The 27,031-nt window shown below is 40.1% G+C and overlaps 2 protein-coding genes across 3 annotated transcripts in view; both read right to left on the bottom strand.

Moving 5' to 3' along the window:
• The window catches only part of LOC106043002 (uncharacterized), a 56,174-nt gene extending 35,716 nt beyond the window's left edge, over positions 1-20,458 (bottom strand). The window contains exons 1-8 of the mRNA XM_048065172.2: positions 20,047-20,458; positions 17,569-17,681; positions 16,099-16,230; positions 7,784-7,856; positions 4,026-4,162; positions 2,639-2,770; positions 1,130-1,170; positions 147-189 (exon numbers count right to left, since the gene is read on the bottom strand). Coding sequence (XP_047921129.2) covers positions 147-189; positions 1,130-1,170; positions 2,639-2,770; positions 4,026-4,162; positions 7,784-7,856; positions 16,099-16,230; positions 17,569-17,681; positions 20,047-20,104 — 729 coding nt within the window. The 5' untranslated portion in view covers positions 20,105-20,458. The remainder of the gene's footprint in view (positions 1-146; positions 190-1,129; positions 1,171-2,638; positions 2,771-4,025; positions 4,163-7,783; positions 7,857-16,098; positions 16,231-17,568; positions 17,682-20,046) is intronic.
• Positions 20,459-25,468: 5,010 nt separating this feature from the next.
• The window catches only part of LOC106042985 (cytosolic phospholipase A2 epsilon-like), a 30,594-nt gene continuing 29,031 nt past the window's right edge, over positions 25,469-27,031 (bottom strand). The window contains exons 19-20 of one of the 2 annotated variants that reach the window (XM_013192252.3): positions 26,090-26,276; positions 25,469-25,912 (exon numbers count right to left, since the gene is read on the bottom strand). In XM_013192252.3, coding sequence (XP_013047706.1) covers positions 25,704-25,912; positions 26,090-26,276 — 396 coding nt within the window. In that variant the 3' untranslated portion in view covers positions 25,469-25,703. Of the gene's footprint in view, positions 25,913-26,089; positions 26,277-27,031 lie in introns of those variants that run through there. The other variant, XM_048065177.2, reaches the window with a different exon arrangement.

Below are 27,031 nucleotides of genomic sequence, written 5' to 3'. Positions count from 1 at the left end.
ATAGGATACAGAAAAGAATTGGCATAGAAAGAGAAAAGAATTAGCATACTGGGTATCTTATAGTTCACAGTTTCTCTAACCCCACCTTTCCTTACCCTTTGTATTAAGGAAACAGTTACAGAAAAATTCTTAGGAAAAAGACATACCACTAGGACTCCATTGGTAGCAATGATTTCATGAGGACCAGACCTTGGATAAGAAAAAGAAAAACATGGATTTTTATATCAAACTTATGCCTACTTATCTTTGTCCATGGTGTTGCTCTTTTTCCCCATTTAGAAGGATGACTGCCCGAGGAACCCCAGCAACCACACAAGACGCTCCTTCCCACACTTGCTTGGATTGAGCACTGCTCTGAAGGGACTTGCCCCAATACCAAAGCTGAGTGATTTGCATCATGGCTACTTTTCTGCAGAGCAATCTCATGAAAAATGAAAATGGAAACTGCAGCTAGGCAGTCAAATTCTTCCTGTAACTAGAATATGGAGTACATATATTTCATCGGTAACATGTTAATACACCAGCATATCCCTGTAGGGAAGGCCAGCTCTATGTATTTGCTTGTATGCAAATACAATCAAAGGGACAGAGGATATGAATTACAGGAAAAAAAAATCAGATCATGCTGGAGGAAAAGCTCTGCACTAGAGCATAAAACATTGACACTGTGTTGAGAAGGGAAGAAAGAGAATTTGTAGGACCAAAACAGTGCTGCAAGGGAAAAATCAAAGGAGGCTGAGATACAAAGGAAACCTAAACAGAATGGCTCAGCATCAGAAGTCTGTCTAGTGCAGATACAAAAACAGGCATGAAAAGATTGATAGACATGCATGCACACATAAGCTTATGCACACGCACTTGGAAAGTCTTCTGAAATGTCCCACAAAAGACAGTCTGATGTTGGGGATGGAAGAGACAATGCTGGGAGATGCATTTTGAAAACAGCTATATACAGAACAAGCTGTCAGGAGGGATCAGCCAGGTGTTTAACTCCAGCGCAGGCTGCAGCAATGAAGAAAAATCTGGCACTTTTTAACAGAAATCCCACAAAGTGAGACTTCTAGTGCTGTTTCTGTGTTTTAGCATTTAATGATTTTTGCATTCTTTAAACAATCAGCCTATCACTTACATGGCTTCCAGTTTGAATTCAACCTCTAGCTCCTCCTTGGCCTGGAAACAAGAACAAGAAATTAAATGAAGTAGCTATGTAATGCTTTCTCCCTTGTCTAAACCTGGGTCTACAGTACGCAATATTGAAGTAATTGGATACAATATACAGCCTGTGATTAACGTACCTGACTGGAAGGTCTGAAACAACCATTTCAAACCAGATAGTTTAACAATTCTTTCCTCACCATCTACCTTCTACAAGATATATCAAAACCACCTGTATTTTTATCTCATACCGTGAAGTTGCTCCAGTAAAAGAATTTGCAACTTGCTCTGTTGTCTCAATTCAGCCTTTTTTCCCTACCTGTTCCTGTCACTGTCCTTCCACAATGAACTGTCCTTGCTATTAGCTTGAAAGTTAAGGCACTTTCCACCATCATGTTAACATAGTAAACAGAGACTGGTATTACTGAGTGATTCAGTCACTGTTGTGCAACACACAATAAGGCAGTGTTGATAAGTATGATCTAGTTGTGAGTGACCTAGTTTAGTTACCAGAAACAATCTGTCCATGGTAGCAAGAAGTTGCAGGATATTTCACTGATCTTATCCAGAGATCTCAAAGAGAATCAAGACTCTTTTTTCCCATTTTATGGATGGGTAAATCAGTCATTCACAGCCACAAAACAACACTAATCACAATACACTAGTACTTATCACTGGCTGAGTTAACATTGCAGTGCACAGCAGAGGACATTGCTGGGGTACGCACAGGGACACCTTCAGATTTCCTGCCTGGCATGCTTTTGATGTGAAAGGAGATGCAATCAAAGGAGCAGAAGGCAGTGGCTATGAATTACCTGGAAAAAACTTCTTTACAGATTGTTCACTCTGTAGCAGCTGTGCAGCTTTGGTATTGTTCAGAGATTGCTCAGTTAGATCTCTCCCCCACATATCACACTGTTTCAGTTATATGTTCTTTAACCATTTATAAAAATACCACAAGGAGGGGCTCTCCAATCCAGATTTATGACTGCATTTTTTGTTTTTATATTTTGAATGGCAATTAAAGTACACCTTATTGGGGCAAGTGATCCGCAGTGGATTCAGAAACCTCACTCCAAGATTTTGGAATCATTGTATAATTTCCCACTAGTTTCTTGGTTGCTATATTTTAAACCCCTACCTGATCTAAATGATGGAGTCACATAGCTGCTAGATCAGTGACAAATTGGAGCAACAGTCCCTGAGTTCATTCACAGGAAATAAAACAAGGATACTGTGCCAAGAACATTAACTAATGCTGACAAGTAGCTGTAGCCAAAAAGGACTTCTTCATGGAAGATAACACAGAGAAGAGCTGCAATATGCATTGCCAGAGACATCGAAGTAGGGCAAAGCAATGCGATACATAAGCCAGGAAGCAGCAATACATTACAATTTATAGATAAGGCTTGAAAACTCAGGTAAGTGTGCCCTCTACACTCCATTCTGCCTGATCATGCAGGCACTGATCTCACAATCTCACCGTTGAGCTAGGCTTAAAATACAGGAGCACTGTTCTATCAATTGGAAGTTTAGCAGTATCAAAGAGTGCACAGAGGAGATGGTCATCTGGAGTAGCAAAATCCTCATCATACACTGTCAGCTCCAGCACATTCTGGAAAGAGAAGGAGAGGAATTTTAGAGTTTCTAAAGTCTGGACATCACTGACTCCAGGGAAGGAGGAATATTGGGAATGCGTGCGGGAACAAAAATTGAGGAATTAAGTATCATCTTTCTTGGGAGAAACATACTATAATTTGAATATGAATTCTTCCCCATTTCAGCTTAATTGCCCCAACATGAGTAATACATCTGCTATATCCACATGACAGCTTATTCAGCTTCCAGATTTTCTATCTACCTTGCACTGACTGGTAAGAGTCTCTAGTCTGCCTAAAACTTGAGAAAAGTGCTCAGTCCCTGGCCCTCTGGTAACACTAGGCTAGCATTCATACACACTGTATCAGGTTATGCAGACAGAAAACATCTTGAATAAAAATATTCTTTTCATCATGTTATACTCCTGTAAAAGCCCGTGTTTGTAGATCGGCACTTGAAAATACAAAGACTGTGTGCTTCCAACACCATCCCGCCAGGGATAGGCCAATAAGGTCTCAAACAGCAAAGAGCAGCTTTTCATTCATTCAGTGTGGTTCATAAAGCTGCCTGGGTAGGCCAGAGACACCAGGAATGTGGTATAGCACGTCCATGAGGCACAGCCACTGTGCTTCCATGACACAGGAGAAACTGTGTTTGCCCACAAGTTCACATTCAGTAAACCAGGGTACACAGAAAGCTTATCCATTTTGCAGAAGAGATACTGGGGAGAAATATCAGAAGCAGGTGCTATCTGCTGTTGCACTTCCACACTGTTCAGCAGCACATGGGATGCATGGCACAGCAGTTACACACCAAACCTTTGTCTTATACGTGCATTAGTAGGACCCAATGCACAAATGTGTTCCACAGAGCTTTGGCATGATATGAAGTTTCCCCTCACAGTGTATCAGCTGCAAGGAAAGGCCATGTGGGGATGCAGTTCTACAAAAAGTCTGAATTTTGAGACCCCTGCTTGTTCACATAATTTCCAACAAACTCTATAGAATCTCTACTGCTTATTTAACGTCTAAGGTTTGCTGTACTAATTTAACTCTGAACTCTGTGGTTATGCCTCTCTAAGCAATTTAAACAGCACCATCAAATGTTTCCAGGCATGGGCACTCAGCCGTCTTTAATGATCAATAATTTGAACAGTGTCTTATCTTATACTGTATCTTAAACAATTCCTGGGCATGGTTCATGGGATAGATAGGACCCACCATACACAAACATCTTCAGGATGCTTCAAGCAGACAACTCTGGCTCCTTACCTTGACCTGGCTCTGGATCCTGAAGTAGAAGGTTTCATTCCACACTGGGTCGTTGGAGTTTCTTATGGTTTTGGTGCGGGACTTTTCAATTGTTGCAGTAGGCAACCACAACGACACGTAACAATCAGCCTGGCTTACTGAGTAGGGAAAGAGAGCACTGTTAATGTGGCAAAGTAAGCAGTGCTGCATGAGACTGAAAAGGTGATCTTATGGTACCAACACCAAGTGTGATTTATTTAGAGGCAGAAATGCCTGAGGTAACACAATTCTTTTCAAGATATCCTTCTGAGAGGAAAAAGCACAGACAATAAGATGACCTAGAACAGGAGGTGTTTTCTGTTCTTCCTTATGTGAGTTATGGATGACAGTGATGTGTATAAAACAGCATCAGAATTTCCTGTTAGTGAAGGATATTCCATCCTATTTCTCAAAGTCACCTAAATTAAAGCACATCTCAAATACCTACAGGTAAGTACATGATGTACTCTGTGCAAAGGGAATGTTATATATCTTCATACAGTTCATACAAAATACTGAAGGAGCCTTCAGCACTGCAAAACTTTCTCTCACACAGACATTTCTTAACAGTAAAATGAGCAGATACATAATGAAAAAAGTAACTAAGTCTGAGAATGGGCGTCCTTTGATAAGGAACTTTTGAGAGAGATAAGTGATGATAATAAATGGTGAGTACCCTTCAGCAGCAGCAGGTAAGGACTCTGCAGGTAGGTCAGGAGAACAGAGCTTGCACATCTACTCATGCAGAAAGACAAAAACTTGCTGGGCTGCAACAGGAGTTTTTTCTTGTCTTCTGCTTTTCTTTCCTTGTCCTCATGGTTTTGCAATATGTCTCCCTACAGCCATTTGTTCTGCATCAAACTGCGTGGAGGATGCATTTTATGTTGTTGAAAGTGTATTTGTTCAAAAAAGCTCCCTGCTTTTCTTTTCGTGTTAGCATGAAGAACTGAAATTCAGAAATAGCTTGAGAAATTATGTAATGTTTTGTGCTTCATCAATTGACATTTTATTATTTTTATTATTTTTCTACTTGTTTTAATGTTATAATACGGAAATAAAAAAAATCTGCTGTAATTTTTCTAAAAAAAAGTGGAGAAATTAACATATTCCTGCAGAGTCAAAAAAATTAAATTTCTCTGATAGAAAAGTTAGGTTAGAAAATATTTGGCGTGCCCTAACCCTTTCCTGGTCTTTCCCACTTTCCGTATCTCATCTTGAACTAAAATACACATACACATACATGTATGTATTATTAGGTTCTGACAGCAGCTTAAGTGTCCTGTCTGGAGTATTATCTTCTGCTCTAACTCACTCCTACCTTCCCACCACTTTTCTCTCTTAGCCCCCTTCCTTGTACTTTATTTCTGACTATGCTAGTCAAGAGGAAATTCTGCCTTCAACATTCAGGTTTCTTCCTTTTCTTAAGGAACAAAATCACGAAGAGAAGAAAAAGGTTTAGTAAAGGCTACCTGTCTGCTCTGTGTTCAAGCCCACAGGCAGAAGCAACAGAAATTACCCCAGTAGTATCTTTTTCCCCTGCACAGACAGCATAATGGACTTCACAGACCGATGACAGTGCGAACAGTGATTCTCAGGGATGTCACTTCAGATGTTTTGTTTGAATACTATAACCCTTTGCTTTCTGCTCTACTCATAGGCATATTCTTCTTGCATTCAGCTGTGGGAGACATACCCATGTCTTCACAATTCCCGTGAGTACAGATGAACAATAAACAGCATCAAGAGCCTCATTAATAGACAACAGAGAACCACTGCAGCACAAAGTTGATGCATATTTGCAGCAAGCTGCTAGGAAACTGCTAAAATTGAAAACATTGGCTGCTAATCTTAAACGTCTCCCTGGTGAGGGTTGGTCTAGTCAGCCCAGCCAGCCTGGCTGCCTTGCACATTTTGCCTTGCTCATGCACATAAGTACCTCTCTGAAGGAGGGACTAAGTGTCTCATCCGCACCTTTTCCTTGCAAAGAAAGCTGCTTGTCTTTATTTCATTTGTAGACAGAGTTGATTTAGTGCCTAGATTTTAAGGCTGGCCTCCTTCTGTCTTAAAACATCACTTTTAATTGTCTACTACTTGTTCAACTCCAGTATTCAGCCTATACATTTCCAGGAAGCAAAAATGTCTGTCTTGGATGGGGCACTTTGAGAAATTCTTAATCATTTTACTGCTGGGCAATAGCCCTTTTGCACCTTTCTACAGAGTAGAAGAAAGAAGCTAATTTGTGGTGGACCTAGTGAATATATCCCTTTCAAAGTTCTTTATGAGCATTGATTTAATTCTGTAGGACTGTTCGTTATTTTAATTTTTGTTTTTCATCTGGAAAACTCTATGCAGATAATGCTTCAAATAATTTTGAAATTGCAAAAACAGGCTTTCATGTTTCAATTCCCAGAAGTAATAATAATGATTTTAAAATGTTTTAAATGTAATTCTGTATGACTACTACATGACTTTGGTTTATCACTGGAGATCAATGCCTGCTTGGTTTACAAAGTACTCTGTTCTACTGATGTGATTCATCCTTCTTGCATATTAATTGTACTTTGAGATACAAAGCATATCAAGCAATCTTTAATTATATGAGTGGGTGCAGGCAAAATAGTTAGCTGTGCATTTAATTCAGAGTACTGCTCCAGTTCTGCTTGCACAATCCCCTTCTACAACCTGGTTATTTGTGATTTTGTCCTGTCACCTGACATGCAGAAGAGCTTAGACAAGTCCTTGATGAAACTTTTCTCTTTTATTGCATCATCACACATGTGCCACAGCCATGGACAGGGAGGAAGATGCAAGTTGCAGAGAGTGTGACCCAATGAAACAACCTAAGATATGGCTAATATATATCACTCAGAGCTGTGACACAGGGAAGTCGTCTGATACACCTTGCAGAAAAACAAGAAAACCACAGAGTATTGGAGGGGGGATCTTGCTCTCATTCTCTTGCTTGGTGCTGGTTTTTGTTTTGTTTTATTCCTCCAGGTTTCACATGTGCCAGCCACACAGAGGTATCCTTTGGGCTAGAGAATGAACAGGTACAGCAGCAAGGGTCAGCAACACTGATCAATGTCTACTTAGCAATCCCTCAGCATCACTTCTGCTTGTTAGAAACTGACAAGAAACTTCTTAGAGAACATTGGAAGTACATCTAAATTCATGAATCACAGTTTTTATAAATGTATTAGAAAAACTGCAAATTTACTGGTGGGCATAAGAATACAGTCTTTTTCATTGGTACATGTCAGAAAATTTCCTTTCTTTGGGAGAAAGTACTTATCCTCAAAAGCACATTCACTTTTCACCCAGAAACCACTGAAATAACATTCAGTGAAACAGCAGAAAGCAACAAGGACTGACCTGGTTTATAACAGTTAGTTTAAATAAACACTGGATTATTTTAGAAATAATCGCAAAAGATTGCTTTATTGTTATAAAGAAAACTTTTTGGCAGTACTCTGACATACCACTTACCTTCTTTTGAACAATATGCTGTTTTCCATACTATATACATATTCTCATTTAACCATTTATCCTTGCAGGATAAAATAGATCTTGATTCTTATCTAATAAGCAGGCATCCCAAAGTAATGTATTTTTTTAGATATATCCTAGTGATGCCATCAACTTTACTTTTTTGATGTTTACATTTGTGTTTACAGTGTCCAGTTATCTCCTAAGTACTTTCAAGAAAATGAGATATTTGAAAGAACAATAGAGATACTTACAAGCATCTGCTCGCTGGAGATTTCTCATTCGGATGATCCTCACGGTCAGCAGGTAGCAGGGAGACGATTCTATCTAAAGAATGGTAGGAAACAGAGTATGAATAAAAAATTCAGCAGAAAAAAAAATAAAAACGTGCAACCTAATCAAGTGCTACAAAACAATAATACAGTCAATAAGAATTATTTCAACCTTCTCAGTGTTCTGCAGATGAAAATCTGCAACAACACAGAGTAAAAGCAAGGGTGCAAGGATAACTGTAGGGGGTTAGAGCAGAGAGCTCGGGACCCCCTGCCTTACCATGGTCTTAGTGGGCTTGAAAAACACAGAGAAATACAAAGTGATATTTCCTATAACTGTTTTCCTAGCCTGCAGCAATTTGCAGTTTAAGGGCATTCCAAGCCAGGTGTGGTTTCTTTTTATCTGTCAAAAGCTTCTGCTATTAAAGAAGCCTTATTTGAACATTTTATACATTCTACTGTCTTAATACTGTGTCAGTCAGAGGCTGGTTGGCTCATTAGAGCAAACAAGAAAGGAATATATTCACGTCAAATGAGACTGTATGCAAAATGATTGCAAACGCTATAGAATATAGCTACAATAAGTCTCTTGAACACAACAAATGATTTGGTGAGCACCATGATGTAGTTGTCAAAATACTGCTATTCTTCCTCTAAGTTACAGTCACTGTAGTATCCACCTATGAAGCCCCATTGCACTGAAAAGATATCTGTGGAGAATAGCTGTTGTTGCGTGGTGCTAAGCACTGCTCTGAGAGGTGTTTTTGACTTCTGCTTCAAAAACATGGAACAGCTATCTCCTAATCTCTCTCTTTTTTTTTTCCCCATTACAACTCTCCAAGACAAAAACAAGTAAACAACAACAATAAAAAATGAACAAACAAACAAAAAAGCAATACTCTAAGCTGAGCTTTTCTAAATCACAAGTTCGTCATAAACTAATGGCTGAGAATTACGTCCAGAGGAATTAAGGGCTTAAGGAGTTAGGTATGGGTTGCCTTTGAGAAAAAAATTAACACCCCCTTCAAAAACCCTAAAAAAGGAAAGTGCTTAAGTTCTTCTGGCCCCTTTAAATATCTCAGCCAAAATCTTCTATAAAACAAGTCACTCCAGATTTTGTGACTGCAGGCACCTCTTCCTATTTATTATTAGAGGATAACGTGATTTCCTTCTCCTAAGGAAGGTGATTTCCTGCTGGCTCATTCCAAAAAGCCATCTCTGGCTCAGCCCTGTCTGCAGAAGGCTACTCTAACAAAGCCAATAAATAAATCAGCATTTCCTGCTACTGTAACATATGGTCATTTCCTCACACTCCTACAAACGTTTCTACCTGCATAAGTGGTTACAGCGGAGCCCTCCAAATCATTCTGTTTGACAATTGCTATTTTTATAAACTGATTTCCTCTCATTTAGGAGCATCCTTATATTTCTATAGCACTTCAGAAACTTCCTAGAATGACTATAAACAGACAAAATAGATGTTAAGGCAGATAAAGAGAGGCTGGAAGAACCTCGCTTAAAACAATATGTATACTATTGCCAATTATTTTTATTTTATTTTTTAATAGAACAGAACAAAAAAAAAAGACTTTAATTTCAGATGGGAAGACAACTAGCCCTCTTCTGTTACAACAAATTATTTTTTCTACATGTGTTTAAAATTCTCTCACCTTCCATAACACATTATGCTATGTTAAAAAGTTACACTAAGATCTTAAAAAGGGTTCTGTATCCTCCTGTATGTGCCACAAGAAATCCTTGCTTTCTGCCTTACTTAGTACTTTTATTTCATGAAATTCACTCTCAGCAATTCACCTGCATTCTGTTTCAAGGAAGCATAACAGAAGCTGCCAAATCTGCAAGCAATAACTGATAGAGTGGTATGTCCTCAGAGCTACCCCATGCTCTACACAGGCTCACATTTCTGAAACAGTACAACCATATTAACAAAGTTCCCCACCCAGTTAATTATCTTCTCAGCTGGATAATTAGCAAAGGTGGATCACCACACTCACCTGTTAGGAACGAGCCTGGGCACCTTGGAGCCCAGGATATGCCCTAGAAGGCAGAAACTCATTGTTCAGTAGGATCTGCATAAGCGTGGAGCTGTTCGCATGCAGCTGTTTAGCTCAGGAGAGTTCGAAGATTGCACAAGGTGCTGCCAGCTCATGGATCAGTTCCAGTTATACTTCCTCAAGCAAATGGCTCCCTTGCTTGAGTAAGAACTGATTGATTCCGTATTTGCAAAGCAGTTTGAGATTTTTAGATAAGACACATTCAGGAAGTGCACTGGCTTGGTTGATTGTTTTTTGTTTTGTTTGTTTTTTAAATGATTTATTACTCAGTTGCTGCCATCTGATCACCTGTCCCCTGGTCCCCATGTAATGACTTTCTAATGTCAAATTTGGCCAAAGTTCCCCATCTGACATGGGGAAATTGATTCTCAGACATGTGGGTTTCACTAATAGACATCCTGAAGTTTCACAAAGAATCAGTGGCTTCATAGAAGTGACACAAGTTGGTTGCTGCACTCACACCGTGGGAGAGGCAGATGCTATGAGACAGCCGCCCGCAGAGAGGCAGCAGCCAGGCAGCCCCACCACCTGCTGGTGGGGTACCAAAACCGAGGAGACCTGAAATCACCCGGTGGTCAGATCTCATTAGTTCTGCTGCTCCCTGGAGAATTTGCTATTTTAATTAATTTCAGTAACTTATCAAACAAAGGAATTGTATTTAAACCGTGACAATCGTAACATAATGTATTAGCGTCTAGTTATACAAAGAAAATACCAGCTACGCATGCCTAAAATGAAGGATATAAGTTCTGTTATCCAGTTTACTTAAAACCTATTATGATGTCTTTACAAAAAAGTGTTGCTGCTCTGTCACCTTGTTCCACATACCAAGGGTTTTTAGCATTGCCTTGCATGGTGAAAGACCCCAAGCAGAGTCCTGCCTGGGACAACCCTCATTTAGCTTTGTAACCTTGCAGTTTTGCTTTTAACAAAAGCAAGATTGATTTAGCCACTCTGTGACTGTTTCATTGATTGTCAGTCTGCTAGCCTGTCTTCATTTCAGTGTTTCCCAAATTGTGCTTTATGTACATACTCGTATAACAGAACTGCAAACAATGTACCATGCTGGGGTGCCAGTGCATAAGCAAAGCTTACACTGCTAGTTTATCTGTACTCCCAGGAAAACAAAGTTTTACAGGGATTTTTCAAACAGCAGCCCCATCAAACATAGAGCAGACTTCATATTCTCTTCCACTTTTCCACCACTTCTCAAAAGAAAGAATACTGTAGTATGAAACTTGGCACCAAGTTACTGTGTTGGTGGAAATAAAGGATTCCTGCACCGTATGAATGATCCAACTTTCTCCCACCCAGTCTAGTAAGAATCTGAAAACAGAATTTTCTCTGTCATGAGTTCTCCAGGGATTCCAGGCAGTCTACATTCCTGACATATTTGTGTGTCCCTATGTCTATCCCAGCCCTCTCTAAAGTCACACTCAAATTCACATGTAGGTATGTGTGGCATGCATCCATCTCAAGAAGCACAGGTGTAAATACTCCAACATTTTAGCTGTGTAATATACATCCTGTCACATCGCAATTGGCTATGGAGCTCCAAACTGACAGTTCTTCCTAATGAGTCCACGAGACCAGAGAATGGTTATTCTTCTTTACCTTTTTTACTTGCTTTTCTCTCCATGCCTTTCTTCAGCCTTTAGACTTCTTCATCTAACAGACTCTTCCAACATGGGCTATTGCTAGCAGCATCTTCCTAGCTTGTGATTTCAATGGTACAGACATTCACTACTCTACCATGCCTACTGTAGATTACCCCAGCCTCACAGTTGCATAACAGTATGGTCAAACATACACCAGGTCAATGCATATTTTGTTTTTCTGTGTTAGCTGCCTGTTTTACCATAGATATTTGATCAGTTATCAGAATATGGTAGCTGCTTGCCCAAAACAGAGAACAGTCATCCAACGTCACTGACTCCAGAGGAGAATTTGCTCTTGAACTTCCAGGGACAGACAACGCATTCTCAGTCTTGATTACTGCCCTTTATAAATAAGTAAATTTACTTTTACAACAGTTGAAAAAGGCCACTTCTACAGATCCAGCTGAAAAAAAAAATGTTATCTATGAAAATCATGAAAAGAGCTTCCTCTCCACCCACACATTTTCCCTGCACACCCAATAGTAATGCCTCTATCCATTTCTGTGTCATCTACTGGCACAGCAGCCTTTCCTGGCAAAGATAACTTCCCTACCTTTACTAACATCCCCTTGCAATCCTGGCCCAGAGAAACATTCTGCTGAGATGAAATCATGCACAGGATGTCACCAGGGCACTCCTTTCTTCATCTCTGGGTGCTACTTTAACTAGATGGCAGCCAGGGACCAAATCAAAGGAACTAAAATACTTTGCTGCTGACAGTGCATCTAGAGTTGGTGCTGTGTGAAGAAGTGCCCATCTTGAGCCATCTGTGAATCAGGCCTCTTTAGACAGTGTGTAACCACAGGTTTCTGTGGGGTATCTCTATAGGCCTATTTGGGATTCTTCAGGTTGTGCACGTCACGTAGTCAAGCCAGGCCCCGTCAACCACTGCCATGGGATATGCCAGGGGAGCCCACCACGGCACGCCTGCCCGGGTTAAGCGTGGCTAGCTGCTGGTTTTGGTGACGTCTCTGAAGTTCTTCCTCATTCTTGAGGAACCCAGGCTCCACACTGGAAAAGCAGCTGCTCTAATTGCTTCCTTCTTTCACCTCCTCCAGACACTGGGGCTGCACAGGAGCCTGGAGAGTGCCAAGGGGACAGATGCCAGCAATATAGCTGCCACAGGCTGGTTTTCACAAGTTGCTTGTTGCATGTTTTAGGAACATAACTTCTAATCAGACCTTCTTTTCAACAAAGTTAACAGAAGTCTTGCTTGGATGTTGTTGAAGTCAAACACTCTCATAGCCAGACAGAAACACTCCTTTCATGCATACAGCCATGATAATCCTGGTTTCAACAGGGAAAATTCACCTGTGCCTGCAGCAGCATGACAGGTGTAGACTAGGACACAGGAATTGTGTCCTTCAGATCATTGCTTCCTCATACACATATCCATCATGGGCTACTGAATATTTCCAAGGAATAAGAGTGTACACGTGGTGCTGTGCTTGAAACGTGATTCCAAAAAAAAGCGGGATTTCAGATACTGATCAGCACAACATGGGTACTGTCAGTGCACTGTGATCCCAGCTTCTGAGGAGGCTTACTATTTTACTGACAACTCAAGCTACTTGCTACATCAGTACTCTTAAAATTGTTCTCCATCTTTTAGTATTTCCACTTATTCAACAGTTGGATTTCTTCCTATTTTGAAAAGTACATCCATTTGAAAACATAAAACATTGAACTACTCATACAAAATTATTTCCACATGTAGAATTTTAGCCAGGGGAATAAGATAGGCCATCAGTGAAAAGACACAGCTCTTTTGTCCTGTTTTGCTCTTCATAACCAGAACAAACATGAGAGAAAGACACTAACTGGGTCATCTGACAGAGGGTTGAGACTCGTCACACATAATTCCAGCTAGCTTTAAAACAGGTGTTTACACTGGACAGCTGTTAGGCATTTCTGGAGTCTCATCCTAAGGCAGACATTACCACAGGACATGCATCACCCTCTGAAAAATCTCTGTGTATGACTACTGATTCTCAGGGGAATCTAGAGGTCTATCTCAGGCAGGCATGTTTTACATTTTCAATGTCAAATGTGAGTAAGATAGACCTTATTTCAAAGCTAAGAGCTAATTGGAAGTGGCTTCCTTTGTCTTATTTTTGAAGCAGGAGGCATGCTGGAGTGCATTATTTCAGCAGCAGGGATCTCATGCCTGCTTCAGATCCTGATTCACTCCAAGCTCAGTGACAGCACGTGCTGCTGCTTCTCATAACTAAATCTAGCCTGTATAAGAGGCAGCAGCTTCAACCTCCTCCTAACCTTGTCATGCAGGGAAGAAGCTCCCCACTTTTCCCATGATCTTAGGAGCTGCTTCCAGCTCCAAAACCCAGTGGAAGCCAGGGTTCCTGCTTTGCACAGGGGTGAAGAGTTTAACCTGTCCCCCTTCTGTTAAAGTGCTGCCGTTCTCACAGCAGCATAAACTCTAAAAGAACAAGGAGTCCTTACCTGGCAGTGAAATGAAGTACCATTCACTGAAAGTATGAGGTATATGAGGTATCTTAGCCTCTTTAGGGCATGGCTTATGCTATATTCAGAACTATACATCCATTATTTCACTTCCCTTCCTCCACATAAATTGTTGTATGAAACCTGCTGCAATCCTTAAATACTTTAATATAAGCACTGATGCCTGCAACACCAGATCTGGCTCTGACTGCAGCTTTAGCATAGAGCAAAGTACCAGTCAAAGCCTGTATAATATATATTTCTTAATGCAGATAAAAATCAACATGTTGGCGTAAAGGCACATGCATTTGCTGGGATCTGCTGTAATAGATATTTCTAACAGTTGATTCCTCTTAGCAGCCAACAACCCTCACTTAAGTCTTCCGATGTTTCGGTGATGAAATATTTACATTGGAGCATAACATTTACATAAGAGCATGTAATGTGTCCTTCATGCAAACACATGATATGCTGCAATAATGAAGTGATAATCATACAAGCACATAGGATAGAGGGCTATGTTCTAATCATAGAAGAGAAAACTGTGATCATGTAACCAGATGCAATAACAACAACTCTGTCCGTCACCAAGGGATTGTCATGATTTTCTGGAATTTTGAAATGTGAAAAATAATCCTTCTGTAAGAAACAGGTGCAGTATAGTGGTCTACAAGAAGGTTATGATCCCATACACATAAGATGCTTCTTTTGGTCTACTACTATCATATCTGCTTCCTCAAAATTTCACAACCCTGAAACGTCTTTGATCTAAGCCTATATCCTGAGCGGATAATGCAAAAACAAGCATATCATTGTGTGGGATTAAAAAATGAAGACAAGAAGTTACCTGTCGTATGCATAATTATCATGGGTAATTATAGCCCAGGAGTTCAAATCTTTCTGCTTTCCCTCTTCATGACTTTGGGTTTCTTATCACTTGTAAGTAGAAAGCACTGTACTAAAGTCTTATCAACTCATTTTTTCTCATCATGTTTTTTCTATCTAGAAAATTCTTCACCTAATGAATGTTTCAAAATTTTGGTATCCCTACAGACTGGAGATAACAGAGATTGTAAGTTAAATATTTGCAAGATTAAAAGCCCAAAAGACCCCAAACTGGTAGAATATATCCTGAGAAAATATAGTAAAATCTTTACATGACTGATTTTATTTTTTTTAATACAAATCCTAATACTGGGTAAATAGAAAAGCTAAACTTTGAAAAAAGTAGTGTATGCAAAGAAGTAAAAAAACTGGGAACGCAAATGTGAATTTGCTTTAAAAGTTTTTGTTGCCTAAATTTTACAAGGACTATCTCCATGTATATCTAGTTTATTGCAAAGCTCACCTGCTTACTCATTTACAATATTACTTCAACTTCTAGATAAAGTTCCTATTTAAGCTTCATTCTGTCTCAATATAATGTGTCTAAATCAATTATAATGCAAAATGCCATGCAATTATCTAGCTCAGAATCAGACAGTTCTTTGGAAAACATTGTTATATGTGATTCAAATCTTCATTTACGCTTCTCTAATCCTGACAGATAGGAAACAATGCCTGTATTTACTGCACAAGCGGCAAAGTATCACAAATGAGAACCCTCATTGAAATTAGTACATTCAAACATCACTCTATTCCTAAAATTCCCCATTACAGTTTTTTTTCTGATGGAGCATAGAAGTGGTGAAAAGACAGGGATCGATAATCTAGGACTTCCCCATAAATTGCTAAACTAGAGATTGCACTGGAAAAATCATTACAGCAAAACAGGGATCACTGTTATCTTTGACCATTTCAGTTATGAAAAGCATTGACGAAAAAGAAAGTGCACCAATGGATTTCCTTTACAAATAAGTGAAGGATGAAAACAGTGTGCAGATATTCTGCATAGTTCTAATAAAAGGTAAGAGAGAAATACAATGAGCAATTCTGGAAATCACAAATGTAAGTGGAATAAAACTATCCAATCAATAAATTTAGGGATGTTTCTCTTGTACCACTCAAACACCTGCCATCATTATTTATTTGCCTGAGCCTTCTCCCTTTCAGCAAAACAAAACCTTCATCTCTTTTTGGTTCAAAATTCTCTTATTCATAATACCTTGAAATCACCTTTGCCTGGTTCAGTACTTCGTTCATTTTCTTCTTGAGGTCTAGTACCTCCAAAAGGATCAAAAGAATCAAAAGAACCCAAAGAGTCCAAGTCCGAGTCTAAGTCTGAGTCGTCTTCATCCTGAAGAAATAAACGATAACATTAAAGCAACAACAACAACAGTATTATCAGGATAGATTATTAATTCCTACTTGCAATAACTCATGCTTAAACCCCAATTAGAACAGCTGTTGGTTACTCCCTGTTGTGGCATGGCACTCAGCATAATGAACAAACCACCACATGGTTTGTTGTACATGGGCACTAAATCCAGGGGGCAAGGGGGTGCACTTTCAACAAGTCAGTGAAGGAGGAGCAGTTTTAGTCAGAAGATAACCAAAAAGTGCCTGAATTTATTCAGTGAACAAAGGTTTGTTTTTTGTTTTGAATATGCTCTTTTGGCAACCTGCTCTCATTCTCAGAAGTCATTAAATCTTGATGAAAAAAATAATCCCGATCTGTCTACTCTGGGTTCACACTTCAATCTTGAGACATACTGTAATTGCAAAATTTTATAGATAGTATTTCATTTTTTCCGCCCAGGAAACAGAAGTCCAAAAACACTTCTAAAATGTAAAGTGCCCACTTCTGAAATGCTTCATAGGAAAACACCGCTGCGAGACAGTTCCTACAAAAATGTCAGAAGTATTCTGTTTCTGTTTGTAGAGTACTTCCTGAAGAGACGTGTCCTTACCCAAAGAGCACAGAGAAAAATATATAACATACTTCAGTTAAAATTAAATGCAAAGCTTGAAATGACACAAAGAATGAAAAATAAAATGGAAAATGGAGCAAACTGGGAATGTTGAAATTATATTAATTTCCCATTCCACATGCTTTATCCTGTCTGTAGCTCTTTTACAAGAAGAGAATGAGGTTCTTGCATTAATTATAATGTATCAAAATTTTGTTATTGATACACACATGCTTTGTTTTTAATAAGAGATATCTGATTCCGGAACAAAAAGCTGTACTGAATACAAGAGCTTTTCTTTCCTAAAAATGTGAAGTATGGAAAACATTTTTTATTTATTTTTATTATTTATATTATTTGGAAGTAGCTCTGGGTTTACACGGGCAATTCACTCTCCTAAACATTGTCTCTGTCCGTGTTCATTTTTTCCACTTTCTCTAATTTTTCTGTTTCCTTGATAGGCAGACTTTCATTTTGCCCATAAAGCTGAAAGCTTTGGCTCCAGTGAAGGCAAGAGGATTTTTGCCACTGATAGCCATGAAAAAAATGTTTCACCTTAAAACTCCTTCATGCAGAGGCATTGCCACCTGGTCCCATCAGACAGCAAGTATGCACAGTACCATGTATATACCATGTATATCAATACAATCATAAAAACAGGTTTTGTTTTCTGTCAAATACATCTTAACTGGGCCTGTAACAAACTTTTAAAGCTGATGTCTTACCTCCAGTGCTTTGGTATCTGATGGTATCATGGTCTTCCCTGGATACATATAATAGAACGATTCAGGCACATCCACGGGAAGCAGTTCCTGAGACATGTTTGCAGGGTTTACTCCTGTAGGAGTCAATGACAAGTTATTTTATAAAATGACCTGAGGCCCCACCCATCTCATCTCTATAAGTAAAGGTCTCCCCTCCCATTGCTGGAGATGATGGAGCACCAAGGATGACTGCTCTAGGGAAGGCTCCTACAGGACAAGAACAGCTGCTGGAAGGGATGTGGTACCTTGCTTTAATCAGAAAGCGACGGCACCTATCCCATCCTGTGCTTGTCCCTGGGTCCCTCCATCACTGCCACCCTTTTGTCATGCCTGCAAAGAGGCACAGTTCTGCACCCCACAGGAGCTATCACCACCACAACCCCTGCCCCAAAGGTGTCATCCCCACCACTTGGCAGGCTATTGCACCAGCCAGCAGTTTCCAGCTCCTGCTGGGCTGCCTCCGATTCTTGCTCCTTGGGAAGCAAGGCCAAGACTGGGTCTTTGGTTTGCAGAACTGAGCTGTAGGTAGGAGAGGTGAGGGTCGGGTGTGGAGGAGGTGTCCCTGATTGCCTACAACAGCAGGGAGAAAGTGGTGGATGTTTGCAAGGGTTAGCGAAGATCTCGAGGTAAATGCCTATGGCTACAATCATTACCCAGGACTACTGAATCTGACAGTATCTTAAATTAGACAAAAAAAGCAAGGAAATATATAATAACTGTGCAAATCAGGTAAGAATTATGTTTTTGTACATTTTCCAGAGAAATGCAACTGAACTTTAGACAGAAGCTGCTGGAAAAGTGTATCAAATGAAATAGGTGAATGTAATATACTATCCAGTGTTTTAGCTTTATTTTACAGAGATTTTATTCGACTAAAGAGCATGAAGAAAAGAGCACACGAACATCTCCAGGCATACCCACTGGAAATTACCATCTTCAAACACAGAAAAACAAATGAATAACAAACGAGCAGCTCCAGTAACAGTAGGCTGTGTCATAGCATCTGCATTTCCAGCATGAAAAATAGCTGTGCCCATAAAGTGCAGGAGCATCTTCTGGCCTCAGGTCACAGACTGTGCTGCATCCTGGAGAACTCTTGCAGCTGCATTCAGAGAACAATCATAACAATCATTCCTCTTTTTTTTTTTTTGGCCTTGTCAGTAAAGACCTGCCTGACCTTGGAAGACCTGCCACAGGACACTAAAAATACTTGTATACTTGTTATTAGACCAGGCCAGCTTTCCCAAGGCTGATTAGTTCAGAGAACCATCAGCATAAATGATGATGTTCATTTGGAAACCCCTCTAAAGGTGATGAATCTTAGGAAAGTTCAGAATCCTTTCATCAAGGAAACCTGTGGAGAAGAATACCCAGATTCTGCATACAGACTTCCATGTCTGTGGAGTTAATGCCCAGTTACATGCATACAGGACCATCTGGAAAGATTTCTATGGCCTTCAGTGAAACCAAGTTATTCTGCTCCTACCTGACTGACTCCACAGAGAACACCATAAAAGAAGAAAACTCTGAGGCTGCATTAACAACTAAACTAATGTTATTTAATTTAAAATCCGACTGTACAAATCTGGATGGTCTCAGTTTATAGAATGAAGAGCAAAGACTCCAAATGGAATTATTTTGTTCATTTACATATCATATTTCAGTAATTTGAGGATAGATAAAGCCAGGTAACCAAACTGCCTGACATCTAACTCTAATTCATGGCAGCAAACAGCACACTACTCTCTTCCTTGAGTGCTTGCCATACCTAGCCTGGGGTCATTCTGACAAGCTGAAAATACAAAAAAGACCAGCTGTGAGCACTCTTTGCTCTCAGACACATAGACACTTCTGCAAAAAAAATGGAGAGCAAAATCAAATGGGCATTCTGGCTCAGCTACATCCTCTTCCCACAGAAGGAACAGTGTCTTAGGCCATCACTTGTATCATCAGTGAAGGAAGATTTGGAGAGGAAAGGAAACTCACTGGAGACAGGGGCACTGCTGTTGTCTACATCTTTACCCTTGACACAGGTAAGAAATCTGGGAAATTAATTTTGAAACTAATCTTTAACCAAACAGTAGTACAATACTATAATACATTCCTGTTAAGACATGATGATGATACTAAGAAAATTATGGCGATTTATATCCATCACATTTATACATAAGCATTTGCATGCATCAGGGCAAGACAGTTCTAATACTGGGAGATATTATTTTCTGAGTAAAGAGACTGGCATCAACAACGATTTTTTATATCGCTGCACTCAAAGTTAAATGCTTGGCTACTTTTCTTTCACGTTACAGTTACTGATGTACTGGATAAAACCCAGCACTTACACATCCTAGAGCAGCCTATATAAAGTAGAGACCTATGCTCCATTTTGTGTCTCTCAGATTTTATGCATTTTGCAAACATACAGTACTCAGTAGTTACCTGTACAGCGATAAAGTCCTCCATGCCTGCAGTTAACTGACCCAAGGGCATTTTCCATACTTGGAGAAGGTTTCCCAGGAACAGAGTAAACTAGAAGAGTGGTTTCCAAAGTCTTCTGAAGACTCAGAAGGAAGTTCAACCTCCATATTTCTTCAGACTACATGCAAGATTGCCAACTCCTTATGAGCTGGAAACCTCCACAAGGGCAGTGACTGGTGTGACAGTTCCTCCCATGCCCCAAACTAGCTGTGTGTTACAGGCCATCAGTTCCTGTACCAGCAGCAATCATGGATCAGAGCTTAAGAATGACCAGAAAGGTAGTTTTTGAAGCTCTACACTAAGGATTTACAGAAGGCTTTTCTGCACATTTAACCAAAACACTTTAATCTGTATCAAATTATAGGCCTTTTCATGCAATTTTTGCCCATATCTTCTCCCACAGATCCTGGTCTCTGTGAGATATTATATCATCAGTTAAATCTCAAAAATAAACCACATCATACATTTACCAAGTAGATGGCAAACAAAACAACTACAACTCAGGGAGGAATTTGGAGCATGGCTTGCTTTCAAGACTGGTTGGAATAATTTTGGATGTCAGCCAGCTGAGTAGCAGAAATTGCAAAATTAAAGAAGTAACTATTAATTGCTTAAGATTTAAAAGTGCATAATACTATATGAAGAAACTTGCAGCTCCCTACCTGATAGTTATCAGCCTCAAAGGATGATCCATTACCACATCAGGAGAAAGGAAATAGAAGGGGAGCACACATTTAATGTATTTACAACTAATTTACAGATTATTAGCTGAAAGAGGGGAGGGTGCAAAAAGCAGCAGCTGGCAGGAAAAGTCATACTGCTAGGGGCTGGCTTTTCCCAGTGTGTAAGGGAAGAGAAAAGAAGAGAAAGCTGCAAGTTGGCAAATACTCACAGCCTGTATATCTTGACTCTGTGCAGCACAGCAGCCAGAATCTCAGTGGTAGTAGTTTTTAATGCTATCACGTTTTCTGGATTGCAGTTTTTCTGGTTGTTATGCTTTTTAATGGAAGAGCCTGTCAAGACATCTCTGAAGAAAGCAGAGGAAGGATATACATTGATCTCCATTTTAAAATGTTTGTCTCCATCCCCTTCTCATTCCTGATTTCCTCCTTATTTTTTTTTTTCCTTCCTCCAATTCCCTGCCAGATTTCCTTTCTCATTGACTTCTTGGCTTTCCAAAATATGTCTTTCTTTTTTCCCTCTTAATACCACATAACTATAATTCCCTTTTTCAGTTCTATTCAAATGATCCAAATTTTTTTTTCCTTCTTCCTGTCTTCCCTCCCTTGCCTTTTATCCCATCTGTTTTCTTTCTCCTTTTTCTCTCACGACTCCTCTTTACTGCAATGGTACCTCCAGAAATTTCAGGTCTGAATGATGGGATCTTGGTCATACTTAGAACCAGCAGGAACACTACAAGTTTAGTATTTTTTAGTATTAGTATAGTATTTGGTATTAATAGTATTATAGTATTTGGTATTATAGTATTTGGTATTAGTATAGCAGGGATCAGGCCATAACGTCCTGGTGAGACACCTGACCACGTAGAAAAAATATGATAAGAAATGGTGGGCTGAAGGGAAAGGAAAGGAGACCTCAGAAACCAAGGAGCAAGAAATTGGAGGCATGACAAAACATCACAGAGTTTTGATATGAAGTGTGGGGAGGGTCTTGGGGAAGTGCTTTATGAATGCTGTGGGTGTGGTGGGCTTAGATGGGAAACTTTCAGTGGATAGGCTTTCAGAAGGAGCTCAAAGGTCTAAGTGTTCAGTGGCATAAAAGACACAGCTGTCACCCATTGCTATCTGTGGACCAGCATACTATGATGAGGGTATAAGGAAACCAACCCTGTCAGAAAAGAGACCTTGATGGCCTCCTCTGAAGCATTGTCACTCTCTCTAGTAACATGATGGGTAATTGCACATACACAGCAGAGTTTTACACGTGGACAGGTTTTAGCACAGGGTTTCACAGAAGGGAGTCCTGCTCTATCACCCATATTCTCTTGTATCCGCTGTGGCAAATACTTCCCATAATTTATGTGGTGCAACATGTCGTCTCACAAACAAATTGCTTGCTTCGCTCAGACAGTTTATATTTTTTTTGTTTGATTACTCTATGGGTTACAGAACAGCATTAAATGGTGCTGCCAACCACAGCAAACAAAACGACACAGTGGCTAAAGTACTTTGAGAATCCCATTTGCTTCTGCTTCCTCAGCAGTGCTCGCCTGACAGGACTGTCCATGTACTCACACACCACACAAGGGGTTCAGAAATCCCACTGCTGTTTTCCTTAGGTTCCTACAAGCTGACTCACCTTCCTGAACTGCCCAGTGCTTGATGCTTCTCTGTGATAATCGGAAGGGCTGGGGCAAAGGTGCAATTGCATGCTAATACCTTCACTTACCTCCACATAATGAATAGGTAAGAAGGAAAAGCCAGACACAGAAAAGATGCAGGACATATTCATTACAACTAAGAAGGTCTCTGTGCTAGTGTATGTAATTCCTATTACCACAGCTGTCAAGACTTCTGCCTTTCAAAATATTTAGGAAAAAATCATGTTTACGATATTAGTGCCTAACTCTGAAATACAGCACAGGCCTGGATTTTTTCAGCATCTCCCCCTCTAGTTTGTTTCCTGCCTTAAGGGGATGATTTCATGGGATTACTCCTATTTCCTGTAAAAAGGGACACTCCCAACCTGCAAAACCAAAGGTGCTTTTAAATGCCACATCTGTAGCTATCACCTGCATTCCTTCAATGCCTTAGTACAGCCCAGAGGCTGCATGCAAAGAACACACCCAATTTGCAGCGAAGCAGAACATAAAATGCCAGAGGACAAAGCCACACAAAGCTCCTGCACTGGCTTGCAAGCAGAACTGACCACCAGGACTTTCTGCAAGCATTCCGTTCAATTAATTAATAAATTTAACGATAAAAAGCAAGCAGCAAATTAATCAGCCCCTAAGTCATAAAGCAGCTCTACTAAGCATGGACCGGGAGTGCTGACTAGATAGGAGTCAGAACAGGCCACTGCTGAGGAAGAGGCATCTGGAGCCACTGCTACTATTGTAGTACCTCAGAGAGGAAGAAACCAGCTGTCCCAAATGACTGTGCTCCCTCCTTTCCCCATGATGGACACACAAAGACAGGCTGCCTTGTCACATATTTCAGCTCAGGTTGCAGGGGCCTGCATGACTTTACAGGCCAAGACAAGGCCTGCTGTGCCAGGGGAGCACACGTGAGTCATGGGCGAGAAGGCCGCGCAATGGGCTTGACTGCAGATGACAAGACGGGTCTGGTGTCCTACACCCCAGCTCAGAAGCGTGACATGTGGGGTTGTTACATGTATTTGGGTGAAGGCCCCCACGGCCCGAGGATGAAGGATTAAGTGAGAACTTTTTCAGGGCCCATAACAACATAGGACACATAGGTATTTTCAGGGTCACAGCAAGGACCTCGCTGTGGGACTCGGGTGGCTGTAGGTAAGGGAGCAAGCTGCAGAGGTACATCTGCAAGAAGCAAGCCATGGATGTTTGAGGATTGCAAAGGGAAGATTGACAAGAAGATCCAGTTCTCATCCAAGATCTTCACCCACACCAGAAGCACCACTAGCAGCTATTGTGCAGGCCCGACCAGACTGCCTGTGGGTAGGAAGGGCACCTGGGGACAGGCTCAGCCCCTGTAGGGTGGAGCAGAGGAGGGGGTGCTCTAGTGGCACACTCAAACCAACAAACAAAAACACGGCAAGGGAAGCAATGGATTTATAGTTAAGGGCAGGAAAGGGAAAAGAGAGGCTGGGCTCTTGAAACTTGGTGTCAGTAAAGATCTTGGAAGGCAGGAAAGGGAACTCATTTGCAGCTTTTGAAGATGCCCAAAACTCCATCTGGAAGACAGGCAGGTGGGAGAAGTAGCAAAAATATGTGTCACCCCAAATAGATTTGCCATAATGACAAGCAGGGAAGCCCAAGAGGGAGTTGGAGCTAGGACAGAAGAGAGGCAATGCCGAAGGGGACTGAGTGATTCAGCAGCAGAGATCACAATGAGAAGAACCCTTGATGAGTACAACCATGTAAACAGTCACTGCAGCTCCGTGGAGATTTAAACCAGGGCTGCAAATTGGATGGAGGTGTGAGGGCCTAGAAAAGCAGCTGGGGCAAGGACACACCACCCCTAAGGGGGCTGATGTCATTAGAGGTGAGTATAGGATAATGAAGAAGACAAGGGCTAAAAGCCATAGAGGTATGCTTGAAGCAAGAGAGACAGAAGATGACAGCAAGAGAGGAGAGAAATTTTCAACCTTTTCTAAGTTCATGTTTCGTTTTCAATTAAGGATTTATCTTATATTTTGGCTATGATTGTATCTATTCAAGGTGAACACTCATTGTCCTGTGTGTGCTAACATGTTACTTCAACACAGACAAGTTACTGTGTTTTATTTAAATTTGAAGTAATTAAAGCGCAGCTGATACTGACTTAAGCATTACTTTTTTTTTATTTGTAAGATCAGCTTCTCTGTTGTAACAAAACAGGTTTGCTGAGTACTTGCATTATTAAAATCATTCATAAAACAAATAATTATTTTGGTCTCCATCTAGAAAATAAGCAATCTCAACAAATCGCCTTATGCTATTTATAGTAGTTGCACAAAGCCTGTGTTACTTGTATATATTCAAGGACTAACAAAGTTACGTAATTACCCATGAATTGCCCCAGGATATCAGTGTAAAACAGTTAGCTTGTCCTCTTACCACAAAATCTGAATATCTCTCAGTTTTTAATGTTTTTATTCTCACAGAATCCCTATCCCATAATAACAAGAAATACTATTAGACCAGTTTAAACTAATGGGAAGTAGATGATGAGATGGATATTCTAAACACCATAAGTATTTAAGGAAAAGCACAACCACAGGTCAGGTACATACGCATGCACCAGAAGAGCAGTTCGTGACTCACTACAGGGTATGGAGCAGTCACTTCCAGAGGATTTTCCAAACCCAAATATCAGTGGCATAATAAAACTGGTAAATTCAGAAGCATGGAAAATTTGGATTTTACACGTGAAATCTCAGTTTTTCTATATCTTTTATGTTTAGCTTTGCATGTTATTTGCAATAAAATTTCAGGCTGACATTAAAACAAAATCTAGTTTTCTCTTATTCTTTGAGATTGTCCACTTTTATTACATGTTTTTCTATTGCATTGAATTTGCAATAAATTAAACAACTGTATCTCATTTATCTTCACATACAACTTTTACTAGTGCAATAAATTTTGAGTTATTTCACTGTTCCACATTCATGCATGCAAAAAACTCATCAATAAGCCCCATATTTCCTAACCTTTGATTTACTGCATATAGAGATATATATAGATAAACACATGAAAAAAAAAATCACAAGCAGTGCAAACCTGCTTAAATAAAGCACAAGATTGATCATTAATCTTTTTGATGGGCTTATCCAGGATTGCCACTTGGTGGAGAGGGACTACAGGCTGAAATAAGTCTTAGTACTTTCCCAAGTCCATATATTCATTCATCAACAGGTCTTGATTCTTCTGCAGGGGAAGAAAAAGTGATATAGGCATCTTTCTGAACTCAGGACAGCATTCATTTTTTGTGTTGCTGTTTCTGCTCTATTGCTGAACTCAAAGCCTGAAGAATCAGATGCTTGTTGTTCTGAATGTTGTAGCTGGTCAGTTTTACCAACTTGTCAAATTGGTCCTCTGTGTAGGTAAAGCTGTTTATGCAGTATGGGGAAAAAAGGCTGGAAACATCCACATTGCCCTCTGCCATCTCAGCAGGGCTACGCTCCACACCTGCCAAATCAAGAGAAGTCATTGATAGGGCATAGAGATGATCATACATCCTGCTTTCCAGGTGGAGACCAATGTCTCTACCCTGACACCCACATTCCTCCCCATGGGAGCCATGGCAGCTGATGCCACTGAAGGGTGGGTGGGTGGTAGGAGGACCAACTCTGTCCCACAGCTTACCTGGCTCTTTGTATTTTCTGAACGTGTCATTCACCAGTGGGAAAAACACCACTGTTGGTGCCCCTGGGGTCTCAGCATCTTCAAAGATGTAACACTCCTTTAGATTTTTCTTTTCCTCTTCACTCAGGTGGATTTTAGGAAATGGGATTCCCTGTTTTAAGAAGTACTTGGAGGCTTCTTCCAAAGGCTGCATTCAGACAGGAAAAAAAAAGTCAGAAATTCTGTCCGTCTTCACAATGCACAACACATCCAGCAAAGGCACTACACAAAGATCAGGGAGCAGCTTTCGCTGCCAGTGTTTCTTCTGGTCTTTGTCTCTTTCATGAGAAATTAAGTTTTGGTTATCAACAGAATTTCAAGATTTCAAGACTCCAACTTGCACTCCTGATTGTTGTCCTACCTCCTCTTTCTCAGCCTTTATCTGCAAGATAAATAAGATGTTCATAACTGTGGGGTAGGGGTGGCCCAGTCACTTAGAACACAGAAACATGCCCCTTACTGGAGAAAATCCTGAAATGAGCAGCATGGAGAGGAATTTAAGATGGTATATTTTTAAAACATCAATTCACAGAAGTACAAAAACTTCATTAATTTGGCATGAAATATTTAAAAGCCTCTAACTGTCCTAGATGCCTTAGATAGTTATATAAAGTGATGTAGGCATCTGGGAGCAAATGTCATATTGACTGAAATGTTAACTTCATCTTGGGGTGGATAAATTCACTTCTGAAACTGGGAATTTTATTCCTGAATCTGGTTGCCATTTATGAAAACTTTAGTCTTCAAGAAGCTCTGTCCATCGGGTACCAGGGATTATAGTTCAAATCATTAGCTATTTTTGCCATACTTTCTGTTTCAAATAAAGGACAATTATTATTCTCCATGACTTAGAAAAAAAAAAATCAAACTATTGTATTAGAGAGACAAATTACTTGTAATTTG

The sequence above is a fragment of the Anser cygnoides genome, chromosome 5 (genome assembly GCF_040182565.1).
Source record: "Anser cygnoides isolate HZ-2024a breed goose chromosome 5, Taihu_goose_T2T_genome, whole genome shotgun sequence".
NCBI classification, from domain to species: domain Eukaryota; kingdom Metazoa; phylum Chordata; class Aves; order Anseriformes; family Anatidae; genus Anser; species Anser cygnoides.
Note: the sequence above shows the minus strand (reverse complement) of the source record. Positions and strands in the feature narration are given on the sequence as shown.